The 25118-nt window shown below is 41.2% G+C and overlaps 1 protein-coding gene across 18 annotated transcripts in view; it reads left to right on the top strand.

Annotated features, from left to right (window-relative positions):
• The window catches only part of LOC135216228 (rho guanine nucleotide exchange factor 12-like), an 823284-nt gene that overhangs the window by 17314 nt on the left and 780852 nt on the right, over positions 1 to 25118 (top strand). For 17 of the 18 annotated variants that reach the window (XM_064251362.1, XM_064251370.1, XM_064251373.1 and 14 more), the window contains 3 exons: positions 6896 to 7003; positions 15130 to 15272; positions 24888 to 25004. In XM_064251362.1, the coding sequence (XP_064107432.1) occupies positions 6896 to 7003; positions 15130 to 15272; positions 24888 to 25004 (368 nt within the window). Of the gene's footprint in view, positions 1 to 6895; positions 7004 to 15129; positions 15273 to 24887; positions 25005 to 25118 lie in introns of those variants that run through there. The other variant, XM_064251379.1, reaches the window with a different exon arrangement.

Raw genomic sequence — 25118 nt, 5'->3', positions numbered from 1 at the left:
GAGATAAGTTGCATATTGATTTATTACCCCGGCTCCTAAGGATTAAGAATTATTTGCAAAGTCAGTGAATTGCTTCTTGGGTACAGTGTCATAATTTAAGATTTGTTCATGAAACTTACCTGACAGATATATATATAGCTGTATTTCTGACGTCCGACAGAATTTCAAAATTCGCGGCACACGTAGTGGGGCGGTCAGGTGGTAGTACCCATTCCCGCCGCTGGGCGGCGGATATCAGGAACCATTCCCATTTTCTATTCATATTTTTTCTGTCGCCGGTGCTGCAAACATCTGTTTACAGTACCTCCGTCTAGGATTTTTTCAATTATCTCGCTTAATATTATCTGGATTGACTTTTGGTATCGACTTCTGGATTGTTGGATTGGCACGCGGAATAGTGGATTGGTTTTTGATTTTGGATTGACTTTTCTGGATTCAGTATGTCTGGATCAAGTTCGGGAAGTTTCAGAGTGTGTGTGAGGAGTGAATGTAAGGTGAGGCTTCTTAAACCTTCAGTTGATCCTCACACAGTTTGTATGGATTGCAGGGGGCATGTTTGCGTGGTTGATGATCGGTGCAATGAATGTAAGGATTTGGATGATGATAAATGGAGGATGTATGAGACCTATCGGCGTAAATTAGAGCGCGATAGAGTCAGGAGGTCTTCCTCTAAGGGCAGCTCTACTAAAGGTAAGGATAGTAACATTTCTCCTCCTCTAACACCAGTAGATTTTGCCCAACCTAATCCTGTTTTGTTGCCTTCGGGCCCCAGTGCTGTGTCTGGAGAAGGTAACACCCTTTCTCTGATTCTAGAGTCTATTCGTGCTCTCGAATCTAAAGTTTTGGCCCTAGAAACCGGCCCAGTGAAAGTTTGTGTCAGTGCCCTAGTGTTGTGGAGGGGGCGTCAGATCGGCCCCATAATGCCTCTAGGCCTAGACCTCTATCGGACTCCCAGGACTCAGGGAGTGGGTATGTCGAAAGCCGCAAGAGGGTTACGGGGGCTCCCCACCGATCTGGCGTCCCTTCGGCAGGCCTTGTTGCTAAATCCCAGGCTGCCAAGGAGCGCGCACGAGCGCGTATCCTGAAAGATTGCTTTTCGTCCTCCGAAGCGTCCTCCCCGCGCAAGGGGTGGAGCGCTCGGAGAGACTCGCGTCCGTTGAAAAGGACTTTTCGCTTTGAGGACGCTTCACGTCCTATGTCTCCTCTTTCGTCAGAGGACGCTTATGACGCCTTTCCTCCTCAGAAGAGAGGAAGGCGTTCTACCGATGAGGACGTTAGTTTCCACGCACAGGCGTGTTCACCTGAGAGGCAGATAGCTGTACCTGCTAGAAGGAAGGAGGCGTCCCCTCGCCCCTCGCCTTCTCGCAGTCTCAGTCCTGCCCCTTCATTTGCTCCTTCGTCACCTACGAAGGATATCCTTGTGTCCCTTCAGGACCAGATTACGTCGCTGATGGCTCAGAGGACTTGCCCAGCAGCAGTCGAGTCTAGGCGTAGGAAGGACGTTCGGCTGCCCGTCAAGAGGACGAAGCGGCCTCATTCTCTCTCAGCTCGCTCGTCTCTCTCTCCGCCTCCGGATCGTCAACGTTCTCGCTCTCCTAGCAGATCTTTTACTCTCTCAGGAGAGGACGCTCGTCAAGACGCTCGGCGTTCGAAGCAGGACGCTTTGCGCTCTCGGCAAGTAGCGGTTGAGGACGCTCGGCAGGACGCTCGGCGTTCTAGACAGGACGCTTTGAGCTCTCTTCAAGACTCTTTTAAGGACGCTCGGCAGGACGCTCGGCGTTCGAAGCAGGACGCTTCTGGTCTTAGACAGGACGCTGTTGAGGACGCTCCGCAGGACGCTCGCCGTGTGAAGCAGGACGCTTTTCGAGCGAAGCAGGACGCTTTGGAGCCTGCAAAGCAGGACGCTCGCTCTTCTAAGCAGGACGCTTTTGGCGCTGCTCTTCAGGAAGCTCGCTCTTCCTTTCGAAGGGGAGCTTCGGTTAAGACAGTTAACTTGGCTTCTAAGGATGCTTCTCTTTCGGAAGATGTCCGTGCATCTAAAGAGCAACGTACGGCTGCTTCCGTACCTGTAGTGGATACTTCCAACCAACGGAAGTCTTTATTCAGGATTGAGCCTAAGGGACGTACTCCCTCTCCTGATAGGCGTTCTCCAGTTCCTCTTAGGGAGGAAGGGGAGCATAGTAGTCCAGGGAGTTCCGTAGAGGAAGAACAGCCGGTAGCTTCAGCTGTCTCGGACTACAAGGTTCTTGTTAGGCTGTTACGTTCAGCATTCGGAGACAAGTTCCAGCCTACAGCCCCTAGGTCTCCTCCCTCACAACTTTCGTCGTCTAAGACCGTAAAGACCCCTGAATTCGTTGAAATGAAAACGTCTCTGTCGACCAAGAGGGCGTTTAAGAAACTCCAAGACTTTATGTCCAGAAGGAAGGATCAGGGCAAGACCACTTTCGCCCATCCACCCTCTAGACTCGCAGGGAAAGGAGGAGTTTGGTATGAGACCAAGGAGGATGTCGGGATAAAGGTCCCTTCGTCCGCGTTGGGTGACTTCTCCAGTTTAGTGGACGCCCAGAGGAGGTCTCTCTTAGCGTCGGCTAAGGTGACCTGGACTCCAGTTGAGACTGACCACCACTTGAAGGGTCTTCTTCGTACCCTTAATGTATTTAATTTCCTAGACTGGTGTCTGGGAGTTTTGGACCGTCAGTCTAGAAGTCCTGATTCTCTCAGTCTGGGGGAGCTGTCCAGCGTGTTGTCATGTATGGACAAGGCCGTCAGGGATGGTTCGGAGGAGCTAGTTTCGAATTTTGGAACTGCTTTCCTAAAGAAAAGAGCATTGCTGTGCAATTTTACGGCTAAGTCGGTATCTCCCGCTCAGAAAGCGGATTTGCTCTTTGCGCCTCTTTCGGACCATCTCTTCCCCCAGGCTATGGTAAAGGATCTTGCACAGAGTTTGCAAGAGAAGGCGACCCAGGACCTCTTGGTTCAATCTTCAAGACGTCCAGCGGTTCCTTCCACGTCAACTTTCAGCAAACCCCCGAAGAAAGTCAAACCCTTTCGCGGGGCACCCCCCTCGAGAGCAGCTCCTCGAGGGAGAGGTTTTCCAAGAGGAAGAGCTTCATTCAAACCGAAAACCAGCAAGTGAAGATCTCGTCCTTCAGACACCAGTCGGGGCCAGACTGGAATTCTTTGCGGAGTCTTGGAGGCAGAGAGGAGCGGACCCTTGGACCCTCAAGATAGTAGAACGGGGGTACAAGATCCCTTTTCTTCATCCTCCTCCTTTGACTTCGACTCCCAGAGACCTCTCTCCATCCTATCAGGGAGAGAAGAAAAGGGTTCTTTTCGATCTCTTAGACCAGATGGTCGAAAAAAGAGCGGTGGAACAAGTCCTGGACCTAGAGTCACCGGGCTTCTACAACAGGATTTTCCTTGTGCCAAAGCAGTCATCAGGTTGGCGCCCGGTCCTGGATGTGAGCAGGCTAAATCTTTTTGTAGAGAAGATAAAGTTCAGAATGGAGACGCCTCAGTCGGTGCTGGGAGCATTGAGACCTGGCGACTGGATGGTGTCTCTAGACCTGCAGGACGCATACTTCCACGTCCCAGTCCACCCTCTGTCAAGGAAGTACCTGAGATTCGTCTTGGACAACAGGGTTTGGCAGTTCAGAGCCCTTTGTTTCGGTCTCAGCACGGCCCCAATGGTTTTCACAATGATTATGAGGAATGTAGCGAAGTGGCTCCATTCGTCAGGAATCAGGATATCCCTCTATCTCGACGATTGGCTGATCAGAGCGTCGTCGAGGCAGAAGTGTCTGAAGGACCTTCAGTTTACGCTAGCCCTAGCAAAGTCTCTGGGTCTGTTGGTCAACACCGAAAAGTCGCATCTGACCCCGACACAGTCCATCGTGTATCTGGGGATTCAGATGGATTCAGTGGCTTTTCGGGCGTTTCCATCCCAGGAACGTCAGCGACTGGGGTTAGAGAAAGTCGCAGCCTTCCTAGAGAGAGAAGCTTGTTCGGTGAGGGAGTGGATGAGTCTGCTGGGCACCATTTCCTCACTAGAAAAGTTTGTCTCGCTGGGAAGACTGCACCTCAGGCCTCTTCAATTCTTCCTTGCGGAAGAATGGACGTCGAAAGGGGACCTGAATGCGATCCTAAGGATCTCCAACGATGTAAGAGTTCACTTAAGATGGTGGCTCGACCCTCAGAAGTTACGAGAGGGCCTCTCCTTAAATCTTCTGAGCCCCGACCTAGTGTTGTTCTCAGACGCTTCCACTTCCGGTTGGGGAGCAACACTAGGGGGGGAAGAAGTGTCAGGCTCCTGGAGAGGGGAACAGGTAGCCTGGCACATCAATGTAAAGGAACTGGCAGCGATATTCCTGTCGCTGCAGTTCTTCGAAGAGAAACTGTCAAGCAAGGTTGTTCAAGTCAACTCGGACAGTACCACAGCCCTTGCGTATCTAAAGAATCAGGGAGGGACTCGCTCCAGATCCCTTTTTCTCCTGGCGAAGGAAGTTCTACTATGGGCAGACGCAAGGCACATCAAGATCCTGACAAGATTCGTGGCAGGGGTTCAGAATGTCAGGGCGGACCTTCTCAGCCGCCGGAATCAGCTTCTGCCAACAGAATGGACCTTGCACCAGGAAGTCTGTCAAAAGTTATGGAAATTGTGGGGACGTCCTCTAGTAGACCTGTTCGCTACATCGAGGACGAAGAGACTTCCTCTGTATTGCTCCCCGGTTATGGACCCGGGGGCAATTGCAGTGGACGCGTTGCTCTGGAACTGGACAGACCTGGATCTTTACGCCTTTCCCCCATTCAAGATCATGGGGGACGTAATGAGAAAGTTCGCAGCGTCAGAAGGGACAAGGTTGACTCTGATTGCCCCAATGTGGCCAGCAAGAGAGTGGTTCACAGAGGTCATGACGTTCCTTGTGGACTTCCCAAGAACGTTGCCCTGGAGGAGAGATCTACTCAGACAGCCTCACTTCAAAAGGTTTCACCAAAACCTCTCGCTCTGGCCCCTGACTGCGTTCAGACTATCGAAAAGCTGGCCAGAGCGAGAGGCTTTTCAAAGGCAGCTGCGAGAGCAATCGCTAATGCTCGAAGAGCCTCTTCAAGAGCTGTCTACCAGTCTAAGTGGTCTTCCTTCAGGGCATGGTGCAAGAAGGAAGGAATTTCCTCTTCCACGACCTCTGTGAATCAGATAGCAGATTTCTTTCTCCATCTAAGAAATGTGCAAAAATTGGCAGTTCCTACAATCAAGGGTTATAGGAGTATGTTGTCTGCCGTTTTTCGCCACAGAGGAATGGACCTTTCCGACAATAAGGATCTGCACGATCTCTTAAGGTCGTTTGAAACTACCAAAATTCCACAAGCAAGACCGCCCTCATGGAATTTAGATGTGGTATTGAAACATCTGATGCTTAGTCCCTTTGAGCCTCTCCATGAAGCTTCTCTAAGGGACTTAACGAGGAAAACGCTTTTCCTAACTTCTCTGGCGACGGCGAAGAGAGTTAGTGAAATCCAAGCGTTCAGTAGCCTAGTGGGTTTCAAGGGAGACAGCGCTGTCTGCTCGTTGAACCCTTCTTTCTTGGCTAAGAACGAGAACCCGTCTAATCCTTGGCCAAAGAGCTTCGATATCAAAGGAATATCGAGTCTCGTGGGTCAAGAACCAGAGAGAGCCCTGTGCCCTGTCAGGGCTCTCAAGTTCTATGTGAATAGGACTAGAGAGATAAGGGGTCCCTCAGGTAATCTCTGGTGCTCGGTGAAGAGACCGGATTTACCGTTGTCGAAGAATGCTGTTGCTTTCTCTTGAGGGACGTCATTAAAGAGGCTCATTCATCTTGCCAGAAGACTGATATGAGCCTCTTTAAAGTGAAAGCTCACGAGGTCAGAGCCGTAGCTACCTCTCTTGCCTTCCAAAGGAACATGTCTATCAGAGATATTCTTGATAGCACCTTCTGGAGGAGCAATTCAGTATTCGCCTCACATTACCTCCGGGATGTGAGGACGATTTACGAGAACTGTAGTTCTTTGGGACCTTACATTTCGGCAGACACAGTTTTGGGGGCTGAAGGTAGCTCTCTCCCTATCCCTTAGCTTAGTTAGGTTAGTTTATTGTGTTTTTTGGTTGATGGTGAGATCTTCTGTGAAAATCTCCCATTCCATAGTGTTAATATCAGGGGTTTTTTGCGTTAGTTGGTCAGGTGGTGGTCGGTTGCTGTGTTACTGCCATATGTTTGCCTAGATGGTCTTGTCGCATTGTGGTCACGCCCCCGTTGACAGAGCATCCAGAGAGCACCAGCACTACAGGTCAACACCTGGCTGGCAACTCTGATAAAGCATAAGCAGGCTTTTGGTGACAGTAATCACATAGTCTACTTTGCTATCAGGTAAGGAACCAATAAGATAATCTTTTATTTTATTTTAAATTTCCTAAAAAATCCTAGTCTGTCTCTACCCACCATCCGAAGGTGTGATTCAGCTATATATATATCTGTCAGGTAAGTTTCATGAACAAAATGTTATTGTTATAATACAATTAAGTTTGTTCATACTTACCTGGCTGCAGATATATACTTAGAGTGCCCACCCTCCTCCCCTCAGGAGACAAGGGCCATGAATAAATATGAATAGAAAATGGGAATGGTTCCTGATATCCGCCGCCCAGCGGCGGGAATGGGTACTACCACCTGACCGCCCCACTACGTGTGCCGCGAATTTTGAAATTCTGTCGGACGTCAGAAATACAGCTATATATATATCTGCCAGGTAAGTATGAACAAACTTAATTGTATTATAACAATAACATTTTTGCTTTACAATATTTTGGTATTTGAGTATGTATCTTGAAACTTTCACATTTACCGTGCTTTTTTGCCTATATGTTTTAATTGCTTTGCAGGAGGTCCAGCAGCACTGGCAGGTGTCAAGAAAGGAGATTCCATCATTAAAGTCAATGGGATGTTAGTGTCTCAATCCAACCATAGAGAAGTAGTTCAGATTATAAAATGTAAGTAGTACCATAGTATGTGTTGATGTTTATTCCATAAAAAGATGAGATGTCTCAGACATAGGTTTAGTATAAAAGGATGGGGGAAATTAAGGTAAAGGTGGAATATTTGCAGATACACCTTTAATAAGTGGAGGACAAGGTTTTGATAAAATTATGCCTAGTGAGATATAAAATCAGCATATATATAAGAAACTTGGAGGGTAGGAATAATTTTGCATCTGCATTTGGCAATACAGGCAGTCCCTGGTTATTGGGGGCGGTGGGTTCCGTTCTTGGCAGGGTGCTGATAAGCGAAAACCGCCATTAACTGAAACTCGGTGAATGGCGCCACTGTTAGGTATGTTATGGCGCCATAACTCTATTATCAGCACCTTATGGCACCAATAACTGAAATTTGACCCTCTATTATCAGCACCTTATGGCACCAATAACTGAAATTTGGCCCGTTGTGGCACCATAAATCGCCAATTATATGGGGCTAGATAAGCTCCATAAAACTGGATCACCGATAACCGGGGACTGCCTGTACAGTATTAGGTGATCTTATTGTGTTCTTAAGGACTTCCGAGGACTGCAATAACAGGGTTGATGGAGGCTGTATTTATCAAAATTTTGTCTGCTGTATTATTATGCATCCATCAAAAAGGCTAGATCTTAGTTGGTAGGGGTGTCATGTAAATATTGTACTTCCACCTTACTGGATACTTTTAGTGAGTTAAGATGCAAGAAATGTGTATATATAGTCATGGTCTTTGTACTCAATGTTTTTTTTGCCAAGTACATTGTGTATAAATAGATAGATAGATATTTGGAGAGGTAAAATCAGCTTTTAGGGATGCAAATTGCAAATCCAGAATTTGTATTCAGTTTTGCATGATTCCCAAGCTTGAGCCTTTGGGTACTGTATATCTTATTGTTTTTGAAATGAGCAATGGACATGCTTTGGCGTGTTTTAAGTAAATGAAACGTTGGTACATCCTCTTACAGCTATCATGCTCTAATGGGAATTGCTTGAGCGCTGCCTTGGGTTTTATCTGATTTGATTTATTATGCAGGTCAGCAAAATTATTTGTATTTGTATATTGTTCATGGGTTCCTGAAATGCCAGTTAAATGGTCAAGCAGTTAGACTTAAGAAATATAAGAAAAAGTAAGAAAAAGGTAGTAGGTTAAATTACAGCTTTGGGAAATCTCAAGCAGCCTCACCCTGTGCATATACCACACATCAGCATTTCACTCAAATATGAAATGGAGGGAATTGCATTAAAGGCAGGGACAGTAATGTACTGGACATGAAAGAGATGAATCTTTTTAACCATAATGATATACAACTAACTTCAGGTGTAGGATTACTTAATATAAGTAAATAAACATATATATAAATACAAAAAGTAAATTACAATGAAATATTTATACGTATAACAGTTAACAAAATTTATGTAGATAAAACAAAAATTAATACTACAAGAAATATTACAATTACTGAACAGTGTACAAAAGTGAAGCAAAGAAAATACATTCATTCGTGTAACTTACAAAACCCCTAAGCCTGTTGTCATAGGTCTCAACTGTCACCTTCACACACATTTGTAGCCTTATATTTTTACTCATTTTTGCAAATAGAGAGTGACAGGAGTGAAAGTGAAATTGGGGGATGGTGATGAACTAACTAATGGGGGAAGAATATGCATGTTGGCTTTTACAATTCCTTACCTATTCATCACTCTGCCTGGTTTTGATACCTGTACCCGAAATGGTACGTATTACAAGTAGTAGCAGGAATGAGCATTTTAAGTGTGCATTATGATCAGTTAGTAAATATTTATAATGAACAAGCTAATGATACAAGAACTATACGTACTATGTTTATTTAGGCATATGAGACCCCCCTTTTCAGTAGGGAACATTTAGAACATATTTTCTTTTTTTATATGTAAACATTCAATGTTAATGAGTTAATAGCCACAGTATGGCAGAAAAAGCTTTAGACACAATAGCAGTGAAAGCCCTTATTTTAATTATAAGTATATTGTAATTTACATGAGAAAGCATAAGCAGTTTTGGTATAACAGAAAACATTTATAAACACCCCTCCTGTCCCTCCAGGATTATCAGTACACATTGAAATGGATTCTGGTACCTTATTGTTACTGTTAATTACCTTGTGGTGTTTACATCATTATGTTGCTTGGTTGATTGTATTTATTTGTGAAGATCAGAGTAAGTGCATTGACCTCATTCCAAAGGTTATTTTAGGAAGGAAACAATGAGCATCTGATGTATCCATCAAACTTCTTATTATTTATTTTGGTTTTTGGTGCATCACCTTCGAATGTGCTACCTATTTCTTCTTTCCATGATACAACATGAATGTTTAGTTGCCCAACACCACTGTATCAGGGTTGGGTGTGCCGAGTTAGTTTATTGCTACTACGTACTAAAAATATGTTTGGCTGAATGTCTGGGATGTATTCTAGAAGGCAGGACGTTAAGCAAATTGGACTTAGGGGACATCACAGAGTACTATAATGACATGTATGTTTACTAAATAGCCAAGATATTGTACTCTCTTCCATATAATCTCAAATAATATGCACATTTTTAATGGAAAATATACCAATATAAAAATTTTTCAAATACATAATCTTAATGGAAAATATATCTTAAAAATACAGCAATAAAAAATATGAATATGAAGGAGCGCATGAAAAACAGCAAAGCCCACATCGATGACATGTCATATCTATGTTCATCATCTGTTAGAAATTCTGTGCTTTCATGGGTAGTTTCAATACTGGATATTTAAAATTTTGTGCATTGTGGACATAGAAAATATATCGCATATTGCAAACTATGTAATGACTAAAGATACATAACGTCAATCTGTTTGTAACCTGGGCCTGCTTATGTGTATCATCATTAGCTTTGTAACATTACAAATCACCCCTCCTGGGTTTTTATATAAATATTGGATATATTTTAGTAAGTGCAAAGGTTTTTTACATTCATCAGTTGTTATAAACTTGATTACATATTTTTAATATAGCATTTGTGTTGAATATAAAATGTATAGTATATATGAGATATGCATCATGACTGTAATTACATAGCCTTTCAACATTTAAAATCAAAATTTTTCTTTAGAAATTAGTACTTGCTGCATTGTATAATAAGCAGTAAAGAAATATTGTAAAAATATTGTACATATTTTAGTAGTATTTTATAGCTACTGCAGATATCTTGGATGTTGAGTATATCAGTGTTTGAGGAATACAGTAAACCACCCGTATTCGGCCCCTGTGAAGAACTAAAATTTGCAAATATTTAAAACCACTCAAAAATCTTAGAACTGCCTATTTTGATAGTTAAAGTGCAAATACCCTTTAAAAAATACTTATACCTGAGTATTTTAATAGTTTTATCACAAAAGTGCATTTAGTCAAGAAAATGATATGAAAATACAGTTATTTGTGATTGTTTTTCGATGAAAAATACCATGAATAGGCAAATTGTTTACAAATAATGAGTATATAGGGTCTGTAGAAAAATCTGTGAAAAATGAGTCCGCTGATAACAGAGGTTTACCTTATCTTCCAGTGCATCAGTGGTTAAATGCTGCACTTACTGAAATTTTTTCTGTAATTGTTCAATCATCAAGTTTTAATATAATAGATATTTATGTAAAAGATAAAGTATTTGGACCCAGAACTTAAATACCATAAAAATCAATTATTTTCCCTCCTAAGAAAAAAAAATTTCCCATATTGAGAATCATGTTAATAGGAAAATATATGTAAATTATTTTTCAAATGAATAATTGTAAACATGCCATTATGTTTTTAGCAGTTTGTAGAATAGTGGGAAAACCAGACTTCCAGAAAAATAGCATCATCAAACCATGCAAATATTTGGGTAACTGTGACTCTTCTACACTTATGGAAAGGAAAAGGGTAATGAATCCCTCCTACTCCCTTCAATCCCCTTTGTGAGAGTGAAAACTCCTGGAGAAAAGCCTGTTTGGAAACAAATACAAAAAAGGACAGGGAAAGATTGGTAAAAGGAAACTATGGGGAATAAATAAAAAGAAGTACTAATTATGTGTCAAAAGTTTGAGAGAAAAATATGGGTTGATTGCATTATAGGGATTTCTGGGAGAATTTTTTTTATAAAAGTGTAGTCAGAAAATTATTCTTCTAAAGACAAGTAGTCTGTGTAATTTGCTGATTTAGTGGGGTTTTAGTGGTGTGTTTACTTTTGTATAGAACATTTTTTGTAGATTGATGAGACAGCATACCTTTTGATCTACCCATTCCTTGTGTTGTGGAAAGTGGAATTACAGTTGGTTGTTAGTATTTAGTTAAGAGTTGGTCATTGGTACGTAAAGACAAAATTTGCAGAGGTTATATTACTGGATGCTAATATTAAGTATACTAGTTATTTCAGGGTTTGTTAAAACTATAAGGGTATGATAAAACTATTATGCAAGTACATGCTAATGGGCAAACATTAAATTTTATTGGATTTAATGAAACTTCTTTCATTGCAATCTGGTACTCAAATGCAACTGCTGTAAGCTTGCATGATTTAGACTTTTTACACATGAGCTATTTGATCAGTTGCATTAGTGATAGGAGGATTCATGGCTTACATATCTTTAGAACCCAAGGTAGTTAGAATTTAGGGCTGGTGCAGTACAGTTCACACGGTGCATGACATGTAGCTGTGAATCTGAAATCTTTAAAGGTAAATCAATAATTCACTGTACGTATACTGTATATATTACTGAAACAGGTATTAGTTCAGTTTACAAGGCCACCAAGTCTATTTGGAGCTTGTTATTGGAAAGAAAAGATAGAAATCAATTGTAAATAGCACATTTTAGGTGAATGTCTTACATATTGCATGTGTTAGTGTTTTTATTATACTAATAAGGAATGGCTTGGCTAATATGTTATACTAATTCCATGCCGTTTATCTTTTGATACACTCGCTCTCATGACGGTGAGTACTTTTATGCATTAATATATTTATAAAGTTGAGAGCATGTAAAGCAGTTTTTTTTTTACAACTAATTGTGTCCTTGTATCATTATTTTCAGATGGTAGTCTATTATTCTTTTTTGATGTTCTTTATTTAATGTAAAAGTGAATAGTACTCTATCTGATTTACTGTATTTGATCAGTTATCTTTAATATTTGAAAAATTTCAGATTCTTTTCATTTTTTCTATAGGATGCTTGGATGGTCAGTAATGAATTTCTCTATTTTTGTAATTCTTGTTGCTTTTTAGTGTACTTTTATTTTACTTGCAATTACTAATATTAGTTGTAGTTAGTATTTCTTTGATTGCTGATGCAACCTGCCCATCATTGTACCATCAGGGTTTTGCAGCTTATAGATAGCTGTTGTTGAGAACTGAAAAGTGGAAAGTGCACTATCAATTTTTAAATGGAAAAAGCATTTTATGGCTGGTTACAATATGTTTTCAAAATATGGTTAAGCAAGTTTGTTGCTTCATTGATGATTTATTGGCCATAATTAGACTAATTTTATCATAATATCTTAGCTATGTTTCTGACAAATGCTACCTCTTAACTCTTAAATATGTCAAATTCTGTACATAATTTGTTTACATGGGAAAAAATTCTTTATTTATTTTTGCAGTATCAAAAGACATGATTGAAGAGATGCTATAGCAAAAAAAACTCTCTCTCTCTCTCTCTCTCTCTCTCTCTCTCTCTCTCTCTCTCTCTCTCTCTCTCTCTCTCTCTCTCTCTCTCTCTCTCTCTCTCTCTCTCACCAGTTAATAACTAGGCTTTTAATTAACTGCATAGGTCAGCAGAAGCATATACTACTGATATTTTGTCAGGAACAGACATCGTAACTGGCCTGAAAATGAAACTTTTCTTGATTCTTGTCAGACATGGTAACATTTAAAAGTTGAAATGCTCCAAAGAAATCTATAAGAAGGATGATATTTTAAATATTTTCAGGGTAGCATTCTCTCTCAACAGGGTTTCTTTTATATATTCCTCAGGTAGGGCAAGTAAATTTCCTCAATAATTTAAATGGCTTTCTGGATGTTTTTTTAAATAAAATTCAGTGTGCTGTACTGTTTAAGTGCTCTAAATTGGAATGTTCCAATAAATCACCATCAAAATAAATGTTTTTGTCAGTTTTTGCCTTGTGGGTATAAACTTGAAATGAGTTCTTCCACTCTCTTTTGTCCTGTACTCTCTCTGCCAGAGTGCCAAAGAGGTCTAAGTCTTATCTCTTATCCCCTTTTTCAATAATTTACTGGGACTTCCTACAGGTTTTCATGCTGCTACTTCCATATCATCTGCCTTTCTTACCAAATGTTTTATCTACAAACCGTCTCAATCATTTGAGATTATTGTAACAAATACTTAAAAAATTTCAGGGTGACACCTGTAGACCACCCACTGGTAATCCAGATGATACCAGGATCAAATTATGTGTTTGTATACAGTATTGTATAATTTTTTTTTTATGTTATCGTTTACGATGACATGGCCAGGGAGAGTTTCAAGGTGTGTCTATTTATACTCCAAGACCAAAATCAACAAATTTCAGGCTGAATTTTCAAGTACTGTGCAGTAGATTAGTTAAAGATTATCTTCATACAGACAGGAGTGAGAAAGAAACAGTAGAGGGGATTAAGATGAACCACAGAACCATAAAAAAGGTGCTACTAATTTTGAATTAGAATGAAATTACAAAGGAAGTTTTGTTTCTTGCTTTGTTGACATTACCATAGAGATATGTACCAAGACTGGTGAGTCATTTGTAAACGTTAAGGGCTTGCTTTAAGAATTTTATTCTCAGTATGATGTAAATTTTGGAGCAAGGTAGAACTAATGAGGTAGGACAGCTTTATTGGGTGAGGCCACTGAGTAACAAATGAGATAAGATAGAAAGCTATGTTACTGGTAACTGAAGGAACATAGCAAATAGCTTTTAGTAAGGGCTGCATTTAGCAGCACTAGGCATGGTTAAGGTGATATCCCTCTGTAGTCTTGATTGAAAATAATATTTAATAGATCACATGAAAGAATTTCTTTTTATAGGGAAATGCAGATGGGTGCATTTCAGTTTTGGTTTTTATTTTATTTCTTGTATTTTACTCAGTTGTCACGAATGCATATCAACACTCATTTATTGTACTATCAAAGAAGCATGGTAATATTGTTGATGTGTAAAGTAGAAGCAGTGTATTTTTTCTTATTATTATCAGAGGGAACAATGTATTTAAATTGACTGGCAAGTCATACATTCAAATGTATTGGTTGGTCAGATTTATAAATGTAGCATATTTGAATGGTGCATGATATGTTTGTTTGAGATTAGCATAACATATTACAGTAGCAAGAAAAATTGTAATAACCTGTTCTTTGGCTGTTTGAAACGTTTTTCGAGTTGTTTTTTGGCCTTGAGAAATTTTATTTCAACCTTTTTTTTGTCTTTGAAATTTTGTTTCCGATTTGTATTCCATAACTATGTGAAAAGTCATGGGATCAAAGTTAACTAGAACTAATCGAGCTTTGTGCGATTTCCTATGTGTTCTGTCTGTTGTGTGATGAAAATTGTTTGCTAAGAGAGACCTGTGTGTAAGAGAAAACTTCTAAGATTAGGATTTGCTAATGTATAAGAGGAGTAGGAGGCAGTGTGATAAAATAGAAGAGATGTATTTAACTTTTATAACTGAATGGGGAAATAGAATTGTCCCTTTTTATAAAACTGCATTCCTTTGTCTTCTGCTGTGTAATTCAGCTTTGTTGTGATGATGTTTTTAAACTCATACTTTAAAATTGAAATATTTAGATGTTTTGGTAAGTATACATATTGCAGTAATATTTAGTTTTTGTGGCAGCTGTTCTTAAGCTACTTTGCCTAGATGACTTTGAAAGTGTTAATTAAACCCATGTTTTTCTCATTACACTTATCTGTGTATCCCTTATTAACACAGTGGGGTGATGATAAGGTGCATAAGTTTTCCATAATTATTTTCCATAGTTGTTTTTAGCAGCATAAAAATCTCTTTAATTGTAAAAAGATGTCTTCTTTTACTGATTTCTTCTTATCCATTATTTTCTTTCATTTGCAGCTACTCAAAATGTGAAGCTAACGCTGAGAAGTTGTCCCGAGGGTGAAGGGAATCTCATTTCTCCTCACGAGACTCACAGACAGCTTCCAACCCCTACGTCTTCCAAGGCCACAGAACGCATCACTGCGCCATTACCTGTTGATGTGAGTATTAATTTAGTCATGTTAAATGACAAAATAGGGAAAGAAATTAAAGTGGGCATTGCTTACAAACTTGATATGTAGCTCAGTATCCGACTTAGCTCCAGAAAGCTGAAATCCAGTTCACAAAGGGAGACTCTTTGTCTGTATTTGTGACATAGTAACTACATAAAATGCAATAAAGATGCAGGCAAGTGTCTCGCTAACTGAAGAGGTTTTTAGCCAGATGTTTATATAAACAATCACCCTTGACCATTCCAAACTAGAGCTAACAGATTTACTGAGTCGGTAAATATAAACATGACCTTCCTCCAGCCTAGAATTTCCCAAGCACACGTGTATTATGTCAAAAAATTTTGCTAATACCCATTAACCCTTTAACGCCGATTGGACGTATTAAATGTTGATATAAATTGTCTGTTGGGTGCCGATTGGACGTATGGTAAGTCCATATATAAAGTTATTTTAAAAATTTGCGGAAAAATAGTTATAGGCCTACTAGGCAAAAACTTTTGAATCACGCGCCTTGGGGGATGCTGGGAGCTCACGGATCAAGGCGTTGTTTTGTTTACAATCGTTACCCAGGCGCGCAAGACATAATTTTTGCACCATTTTATATTAGCCGTTACATGGAGTATTATATATGTAAATGCGCAATTTCATGTAGAATACAACTAAAAACAACCCATGGTTGTAGCTAGCTTTTATCAGTTTTGAAATATTTTCATATAAGTAACAATAAGTGCCAAAATTTCAACCTTCGGTTAACTTTGACTCTACCGAAATGGTCGAAAAACGCAATTGTAAGCTAAAACTCTTATATTCTAGTAATATTCAATCATTTACCTTCATTTTGCAACATATTGGAAGTCTAGCACAATATTTCGATTTATGGTGAATTTATGAAAAAAACTTTTTCCTTATGTCCGCGCGGTAACTCTTCCGAAAAAATCAGAAATTTTTTCATCCGATTGTCGTAATGTTTGCACCATTTTAAATTAGCCGTTACACAAAGTTTTATATATGGAAGTGTGTGCAATTTCATGTAGAATAAAACAAAAAACAACCCATGGTTGTAGCTTTTATCAGTTTTGAAATATTTTCATATAAATAACGATAAGTGCCAAAATATCAACCTTCGGTCAACTTTGACTCGACTGAAATGGTAAAAAAACGCAATTGTAAGCTAAAACTCTTACATTCTAGTAGTATTCAATTATTTACCTTTATTTTGCAACAAATTGGAAGTCTCTAGCACAATATTTTGATTTATTATGGTGAATTTATGAAAAAAAACAAAATTTTCCTTACGTCCGCGCGGTAACTCTCCCGAAAAAAATCATACATTTTTTCGTCCGATTGTCGTAATGTTTGCACCATTTTAAATTAGCCGTTGCATAAAGTTTTATATATGAAAATTTGCACAATTTCATGTAGAATATAACGTATAACAACCCATGGTTGTAGCTTTTATCAGTTTTGAAATATTTTCATTTAAATAACGATAAGTGCCAAAAATTTTCACCACAACATTTGGTCAGCTTTACGTCGACCAAAATGGTAAAAAAACGCAATTGTAGCGAAAAAACTCTACATCTAGTAAATATTCAATCATTTACCTTTATTTTGCAACAAATTGGAAGTCTCTTGACACAATATTTCGATTTATGGTGAATTTATGAAATAAACTTTCTTTACGTCTGCGCAGTAACTTCCGAAAAAATCATACATTTTTTCGTCCGATTGTCGTAATGTTTGCACCATTTTAAATTAGCCGTTACATAAGGTTTTATATACGAAAATGTGCGCAATTTCATGTAGAATCCAACTAAAAACAACCCATGGTTGTAACTTTTATCAGTTTTGAAATATTTTCATATAAATAATGATAAATAGAAAAAATTTGTCCTTCGGTCAACTTTAACTCGACCGAAATGGTCAAAAACTGCAATTGTAAGCTACAACACTTACAGTCTACTAATATTCAATCAATTTCCTTCATTTTGCAACAAACGGGAAGTCTCTAGCACAATATTTTGATTTATGGGGAATTTTTGAAAACAGCTTTTTCATACAATCAACTTACCTGTCAGATATATACATAGCTAAGACTCCGTCGTCCCCGACAGAAATTCAAATTTCCTGCCACTCGCTACAGGTAGGTCAGGTGATCTACCGGCTTGCCCTGGGCGGCAGGACTAGGAACCATTCCCGTTTTCTATCATATTTTCTCTGTCGCCGGTGGTATCAACATTGTTGCTATTACCTCCTGACTTAGATTCTTATTTCATCCTTTGATCATCGTTTCTCGGCTTTTTGGTGACGTATCTGGATCGTGTTTTTGGCATTCGCTACTGTGGACTGATTTTGGACTTGCTTTTTGGAATTTTCTCAGTATGTCTGATTCAAATGTGAGTGTGAGAATGTGTGTGAATGTAAGCTGCAGGATGAGGATACCGAAAGCTTCAGTTGATCCTCACACTGTATGTCGTAAATGTAGGGGGTTTCAGTGTTCTGCTACTAATACCTGTCATGAATGTGAGGGATTAAATGCAGAAGAATGGAAGACTTTAACTTCTTATTTGAAGAAGTTAGAGAGGGATAGGGTTAGACGTTTGAAAGGTGTGAGTACATTGCCTATTGAGCCTTTTATTGATCCTTATTCTAATCCTGATGAGTTGGATTCTCCCTATTTGTCTAATTCACAAGCTTTACTTTCTGAATCGGCCTCGGAAATCGCCGATCTGAAAGCTACAATTCAGCAGATGAAGTCCAAAATGGCGGACTTACAAGGTAAGGCTAGTGAAAGTGAACATTACAGTGAAGTGAGTTCTCCCAGTGTTGTGGAGGGGGCGTTTGATCGTCCCTGCGACGCTCCCAGGCCTAGACCTCTTCCAAGCTCCCATGCCCAGAGGAGAAGGAAAGTCGAAAGCCTTAAGGAGGTCGTGGGGAATCCCCAACGGTCAGACGTCCCTTCAGCAGGCTTTGTTTCGTTTTCAGGCTGCTCAGGGTCGCTTTAGAAAAAGCGTCCTGCGTGAGTTTCTCATCCTCTCCCTCTCCCTCACCTAAACGAGGGTGGAAGGAGTCGGATCTATCTAGGCCTCTGAAACGGCATTTGAAAGAACCTGAATTGGATTCGAGCTCGGAGCGTTTCTCAGATGAAGCCCCCTCGTCAATTAAAAAGGCGAAGGTGGCGTCAGCGTCACCTGACGTGGAAGAACGCTTTCCTACTCCTTCTCCCCCGAGTGAAGATGACGTGGGAGAAGCTTCAAGGAAGATTCTCATGGCAGTGCAGGAACAACTAGCCTCTTTGGTGGGAGTGTTGGCGAGGGATCCTCCTCGTAGGAAGGACGTTTCGCTTCCAGTCAAGAAGTCTCGTCCTCTCTCCCCTGCAAAGCGAGAGACGTCATGCAGACGTGAAGCTTCCAAACATACCGCAGAGGCGTCGGTTTCGAGAGCGAGATCGAGGGAACCTTACGGCAGAAACGTAACGCCAGATAGACGTGAGGCGTCTTATAGGCGTGAAGCGTCATTAAAAGCGTCTTATAAGCGCGAGGCTCCAACCAAGGTATTGGCGCCAGTTAGGACGCCAGTTGAGAGCGAAGCGTCTTCCAGGCGCGAGGCGTCATCCAGACGTCAGCAGCCAGACAAGCGGGAGGCGTCAGCCAGGACGCTTGGCGGACGAGAAGCGTCATCCAAGCGGGAGGCGTCATCCTTTTATGGAGAGAAGCCTAGGCTGTTGGCGCCTTCCAAGAATATTAAAGCTTTGAAGAGGAAGGAATATCATTCCCTTAGCCCCTCTCCTATCAGGAGTTTGTCTCCACCAGAGGAAAGACGTCCTGATTTGTTAGCGGAGACTCATCTAGACCCCGAGTTAGAAGTAAACTCGGAGGAGGAGTATCAGGGAAGAGAAGGACTGTCGAACTATAAAGTTTTGACAGCCTTGCTTCTAGAAGAGTATGGAGACGACTTGACCCCTGCCGCTCCTCCTTCTCCGCGCTCTCTTTTCTCGAGTGCAAAGACGAAGAAGTCTTCGTCTTTTCTTAGAATGAAGCCCGCCATTTCGATGAAGAGGGCTCTTCAGTCATTAGACTCATGGATGAAGTCGAAGAAGGAGTTGGTAAGAACGGTCTTCTGCATGCCCCCAGCGAGACTAGCTGGTAAACGAGGCATTTGGTATCAGACGGGAGAGAGAATATGGGCATTTCTCTTCCGTCTTCGACAGAAGCGGACTTTTCGACCTTAGTTGACGCTTCTCGTAGACAAGGTTTGAACTCTGCCCGTATTACTTGGGGCATTTCAGAACTGGATCATCTCCTCAAGGCACTCTTCCATGTATTGGAAGTTTTCAACTTCTTAGATTGGTCCCTTGGGGTGATGTCCACGAAAGCCCATGATTCTGAAGGACTCGAACCAGAAGTCCTTCTGTGTATTTTGTCTTGTATAGACAAAGCGGTTCGGGATGGCTCGGTTGAGATCTCCTCTTTATTTGGAGCAGGTCTTCTTAAAAAGAGGACAGTTTATAGTGCCTTTTTGACCAAAGCGGTCTCCCACTCTCAGAGGGCAGTGCTACTGTACTCTCCATTGTCAGACTTTTTGTTCCCTTCTCAGTTAGTGAAGGACATTTCTCGTTCATTAACTGAGAAGGCGACTCAAGACCTTCTTACGCAGTCAGCAAGGAAGAAGAAACCTGCTACTGCGATGGAAAAGAAAGGACCGAGTACATCAGTTCAGCCCTTTCGAGGTGGCCCGACCTCCAGAGCTCCCGCAAGAAGGAAGGCTCCTGAGAAGAGAGGTAGGTCTGCCTTTCGTCCCTTTAAAAAGGGAAAGTGATGCTTCTCTCCTCCAAGCACCAGTAGGTGCCAGGCTCCTGGGATTTGTGGAGGCCTGGGCACTTATAAACGCAGACGCTTCATCTATGTCTGTAATAAGGAAGGGATATCGTATCCCTTTCCTGAACACTCCTCCCCTAACGTCAACACCGCGGGAACTAACAGCCAAGTACAAGGATCCTGTGCTGAGAGATACTCTTCGATCGATGGTGGATCAGATGTGGGACAAGAGAGCGATAGAACTAGTACTGGATCAAAACTCCCCGGGGTTTTACAATCGCCTTTTTCTGGTTGCGAAAGCCTCGGGAGGCTGGAGACCAGTACTAGACGTCAGCTCTCTGAACAAATTTGTTCAGAAGGAGAAGTTCTCGATGGAGACTTCTGCCTCAGTTCTTGCGTCAATGCGACAAGGAGATTGGATGGTGTCTCTGGATCTCCAGGACGCCTATTTTCACGTCCCGATCCACCCTTCATCGAAGAAGTACCTCCATTTCATGACGGGGGGAAGGATCTTTCAGCTCAGAGCCTTGTGTTTCGGCCTTTCCACAGCTCCTCAGTTCTTCACAAGCCTGATGAAGAATGTGGCGAGGTTTCTTCACCTCAAAGGAGCAAATATCTCTCTGTATCTGGACGACTGGCTCATCAGGGCCAGATCAGAGAGACAGTGCTTGGAGGACCTTACGTTGACTTTAAACCTGATCAGATCGTTGGGATTACTCGTAAACCTCGAGAAGTCGCAGCTGACCCCCAGACAGAACTTAGTCTATCTGGGGATTCAGATGGATTCTCGGGGTTTTCGAGTATTTCCTTCGCAAGAGAGAATCGCAAAAGGTTTGCAGAAAGTCTCTCTCTTCTTAGGGAAGGAACAGACGTCGGCGAGGGAATGGCTGAGCCTTCTAGGGACCCTTTCCTCGCTCAAACAGTTCTTCCCGCTAGGAAGACTTCATTTACGTCCGCTTCAATTTTTCCTCAAGAGGTCTTGGAGTTGGAAAACCGGACATCTTTCAGACACCTTTCCCATTCCAGTGGAGATAAGACCGCACTTGGAATGGTGGTTGCCCCCTCTGAAAGAGAACAAAGGAATCTCTCTAAAAATCCAGAACCCAGACCTAGTGTTGTACTCCGACGCGTCGGAGAAAGGTTGGGGAGCAACATTAGGCTCGAAGGAGGTGTCAGGCACCTAGGAAACAGCGCAGGTGTCTTGGCACATAAACTGCAAAGAGCTCTTCGCCGTACACCTGGCTTTGAAGAGTCTAGAACCTCTTGTTTCGAACAAAGTAGTTCAAGTAAATGTGGACAACACCACAGCACTTGCCTACATTCGAAAACAAGGAGGGACTCACTCCTCGTTCCTTTACGAACTTACAAAAGATCTTTTACTTTGGACGTCTCAGAGGAACATCTCCCTTCTTACAAGGTTCGTTCAGGGAGAAAGGAATGTGAGGGCGGACAGGCTCAGCAGGAGGAACCAGGTCCTTCACACAGAGTGGACCCTACACGAAGAGGTGTGTCAAGATCTCTGGTCTCTGTGGGGGACTCCTCATGTGGATCTCTTCGCCACGTTCATCTCCAAAAGGCTGGCAGTCTTTTGCTCGGTCGTGGAAGACCCCAGAGCTCTTATGGTAGACGCCTTCCTGCTGGACTGGTCTCACGTAGACGTCTACGCTTTTCCTCCATTCAAAATCCTGGGACTAGTGCTGAAAAAGTTTGTGGCTTCAAAGGAGACGAGGATGACATTGATAGCCCCCTTTTGGCCGGCTCAAGACTGGTTCACGGAGGTGGTGGAGTGGATCGTAGACTTTCCCAGATCCCTACCAAGAAGGATGGATCTTCTCAAACAGCCACACTTCCAGAGGTATCATCAAAACCTCCCCGCTCTCGCTCTGACTGCCTTTCGACTATCGAAAGACTCGTCAGAGCGAGAGGGTTTTCTCGCGAAGTTGCAAGCGCGATCGCGAGAGCCCGCAGAACCTCCACTAGACAAGTATATCAGTCCAAGTGGGAGGTTTTTAGAAGGTGGTGTAGAACCAAGAAGTTGTCCTCCTCCACTACCTCTGTAGCGGAAATTGCGGATTTCCTTCTATTCCTGAGAGAAGAATCTCATCTAGCTGTATCCACAATAAAGGGATACAGAAGTATGCTCTCGGCAGTCTTCAGGAATAGAGGATTAGATCTGGCAGATAACAAGGATCTCCACGATCTCATAAGGTCCTTTGAGACTTCAAAGTCTAAGGAACCGGTCCCTCCTAACTGGAACCTAGACGTGGTTCTCAAGTTCTTATCATCCGAAAGGTTCGAACCTCCTCATCTGGCATCGTTTAGAGACATCACCAGAAAATGCCTATTCCTATTATCTTTAGCTACGGCAAAGAGAATTAGTGAATTACATGCTCTGCAGGATAAAGTAGGATTCAAGGGAGACTCAGCTATTTGCTCGTTTAAGACCCTGTTTTTAGCTAAAAACGAGAATCCCACGAATCCCTGGCCTAAGTCATTCGAAGTCAAAGGCATATCAAGTCTCGTAGGCAGAGAAGCAGAGAGGTCTCTATGTCCTGTAAGAGCTCTGAAATTCTACCTTCAGAGAAAGCACCAGATGGGAGGCTCTAGGCAAGGTCTTTGGTGCGCGGTAAAAGACCCCACAAGACTGATGTCCAAGAATGCTCTTGCATTCTTTGTGAGAAACGTCATTACAGACGCGCATAAGATCTGTCCTGACGAAGAGTTCCGACTGTTAAAAGTGAAAGCTCATGAAGTGAGAGCAGTAGCGACGTCTCTCTCGTTTCATAAGAATATGTCGCTTAAAAACATCATAGATACGACATTTTGGAGATGCAACTCAGTATTTGCATCTCATTACTTGAAAGACGTTCGTGTGACCTATGAGAAATGTTTTTCTCTGGGTCCTTTCGTATCGGCGGATACGATCCTGGGTATGGGAGCCGACACCAATCCTTAAGTATATACGTACCTTCTTTTTGGATATGGTCTGGAGTCTCTTCTAACAAAAAGGACTTGGTGCTGCACGGGCGGCCGTCCCTGTTGTTCAGTAAGAAACTCTTGTCATATCTAATTAGATGAGTATAAATTTTTTTTTTTTAAATTATGTATGTGTGCGTATTGTGCTTTTTGAGTTATGGTTGTTGTGAAGAGTTCGGGGATAACTCGGAACAATCTTTATTTCTAACATGTGGTTAGGATCAGGTGGTCGGGATTGGTTGTGTGCTCCTTCATAAGGTGTATTGTCATATAAGTGGATCAGCACCCATTGACAAAGTCCTTTCAGGCTCTGCCGAGTAAGCGGATAAGACCCCTTCGGCAGACCCACAAGAACTCTTGGCCATAGATCATATATCTCGCTAAAGTTTCTTGAGGTGATGCAGACTACTGGGCAAACACCCACGAAGTCTACCACCTTTCAGGTAGGAACCAAGGTTTTATTTATACCTACAACAAATGTTGTTTACCTGTCTATTCCATAAGTAGCTGTCTCTTACCCTCCACCAAAGGGTGCCAATCAGCTATGTATATATCTGACAGGTAAGTTGATTGTATGAAAATGATATTGTTATGTTACAATAAAGTTTCATACATACTTACCTGGCAGATATATACAATTAAAGGCCCACCCAGCCTCCCCGCAGGAGACAGGTGGAAGAGAGAAAATATGATAGAAAACGGGAATGGTTCCTGGTCCTGCCGCCCAGGGCAGGCCGGTAGATCACCTGACCTACCTGTAGCGAGTGGCGCGAAATTTGAATTTCTGTCGGGGACGACGGAGTCTTAGCTATGTATATATCTGCCAGGTAAGTATGTATGAAACTTTATTGTAACATAACAATATCATTTTTTTGTTACGTCCGCACGTTACGAATACATGCATCATTTTGTGACAATATTTTCCCTGTGTTGCCTTGATCGTTTTACAATGTGTTATATATCAAAATGATCGCAATTTAATGTACAATACAACGGAAAAATATTAACTTGTTAGCTTTAACCGTTTTGCTCACAGCACGATTTGTATACAATTATATATGAATTTTTTTTTTTCGCTGTCATATATCCCAATATTTATATATGATAATGATTTTTTTTTTCATTTCTGATGGTTGCATACTAAACTTCAGGCAATGACAAAAAAGGAGCCAAAAATGAACTATTAATCTTGAAAACTAAGCGTGCTGTGATTTTTTGAAAAAAACATTTTTTCCTCTTTGGCGCTCACTCGCAAACGCCGCTGGCATATGGGAGACGATTTTTAAAATATCACTTCGGCGTTTAAGGGTTAACATAAGCAATGTACGGTAGACTGTAAGTGATATACCTCAGTCTGTATGGATGAATCCAAATCTTTGTCTGGTGTAGGATTTGTTAAAATATCTTCTAGTGTATCAAGAAGTTTTTTTTTTTACACAATAATGCATGGATTTTTGTAGGATAAATATTAGTATTATGGTCAGTAATTAACATTATTTAAAACATTTTACCATAGAATTGAGTAATTTTTATTGCCTCTGGAAATACTTCAGAAATTGTTCATAGATATGTACTGGCTGACTCTTAATTTTAACAAGGATGTATTTTCATAATGTTTTCTGAATTAATGAAAGATTGTATGTTTCTTTGACATTTAGGATATAATAACTCTTTTATGTCAAAGAGGAAAAGTATAGACAATGTCCATCATCATTTTGTTTTTTAATATTGTACAGTAATAGTTAAATGAATTCTTAATGAAACTGAGTTTTAGATATACTATATAGCTAAGTGCCCATTGTTTTTCCAGACCCAAGTCCAAAGTCAGATGGAAGTAAACAAGGGCAAAATGTTGCAGATATATTTAGATAAGCAGCGTCGTGTCAGGGAGAATATTCTTGTAGAACTCCAAAGGAATCCCTCCAAGGTATGTACTTATTGTAAAAAAAAAAAAAAGTTTAATTCTGGAAGGTAATGTAACTGAGTATTTTGTTATTCACTGGTTTTTAACTTGAAATATTTTGCATTGCATGTCTACTAT

This window comes from Macrobrachium nipponense, chromosome 6 (genome assembly GCF_015104395.2).
Source record: "Macrobrachium nipponense isolate FS-2020 chromosome 6, ASM1510439v2, whole genome shotgun sequence".
NCBI lineage: Eukaryota > Metazoa > Arthropoda > Malacostraca > Decapoda > Palaemonidae > Macrobrachium > Macrobrachium nipponense.
Note: the sequence above shows the minus strand (reverse complement) of the source record. Positions and strands in the feature narration are given on the sequence as shown.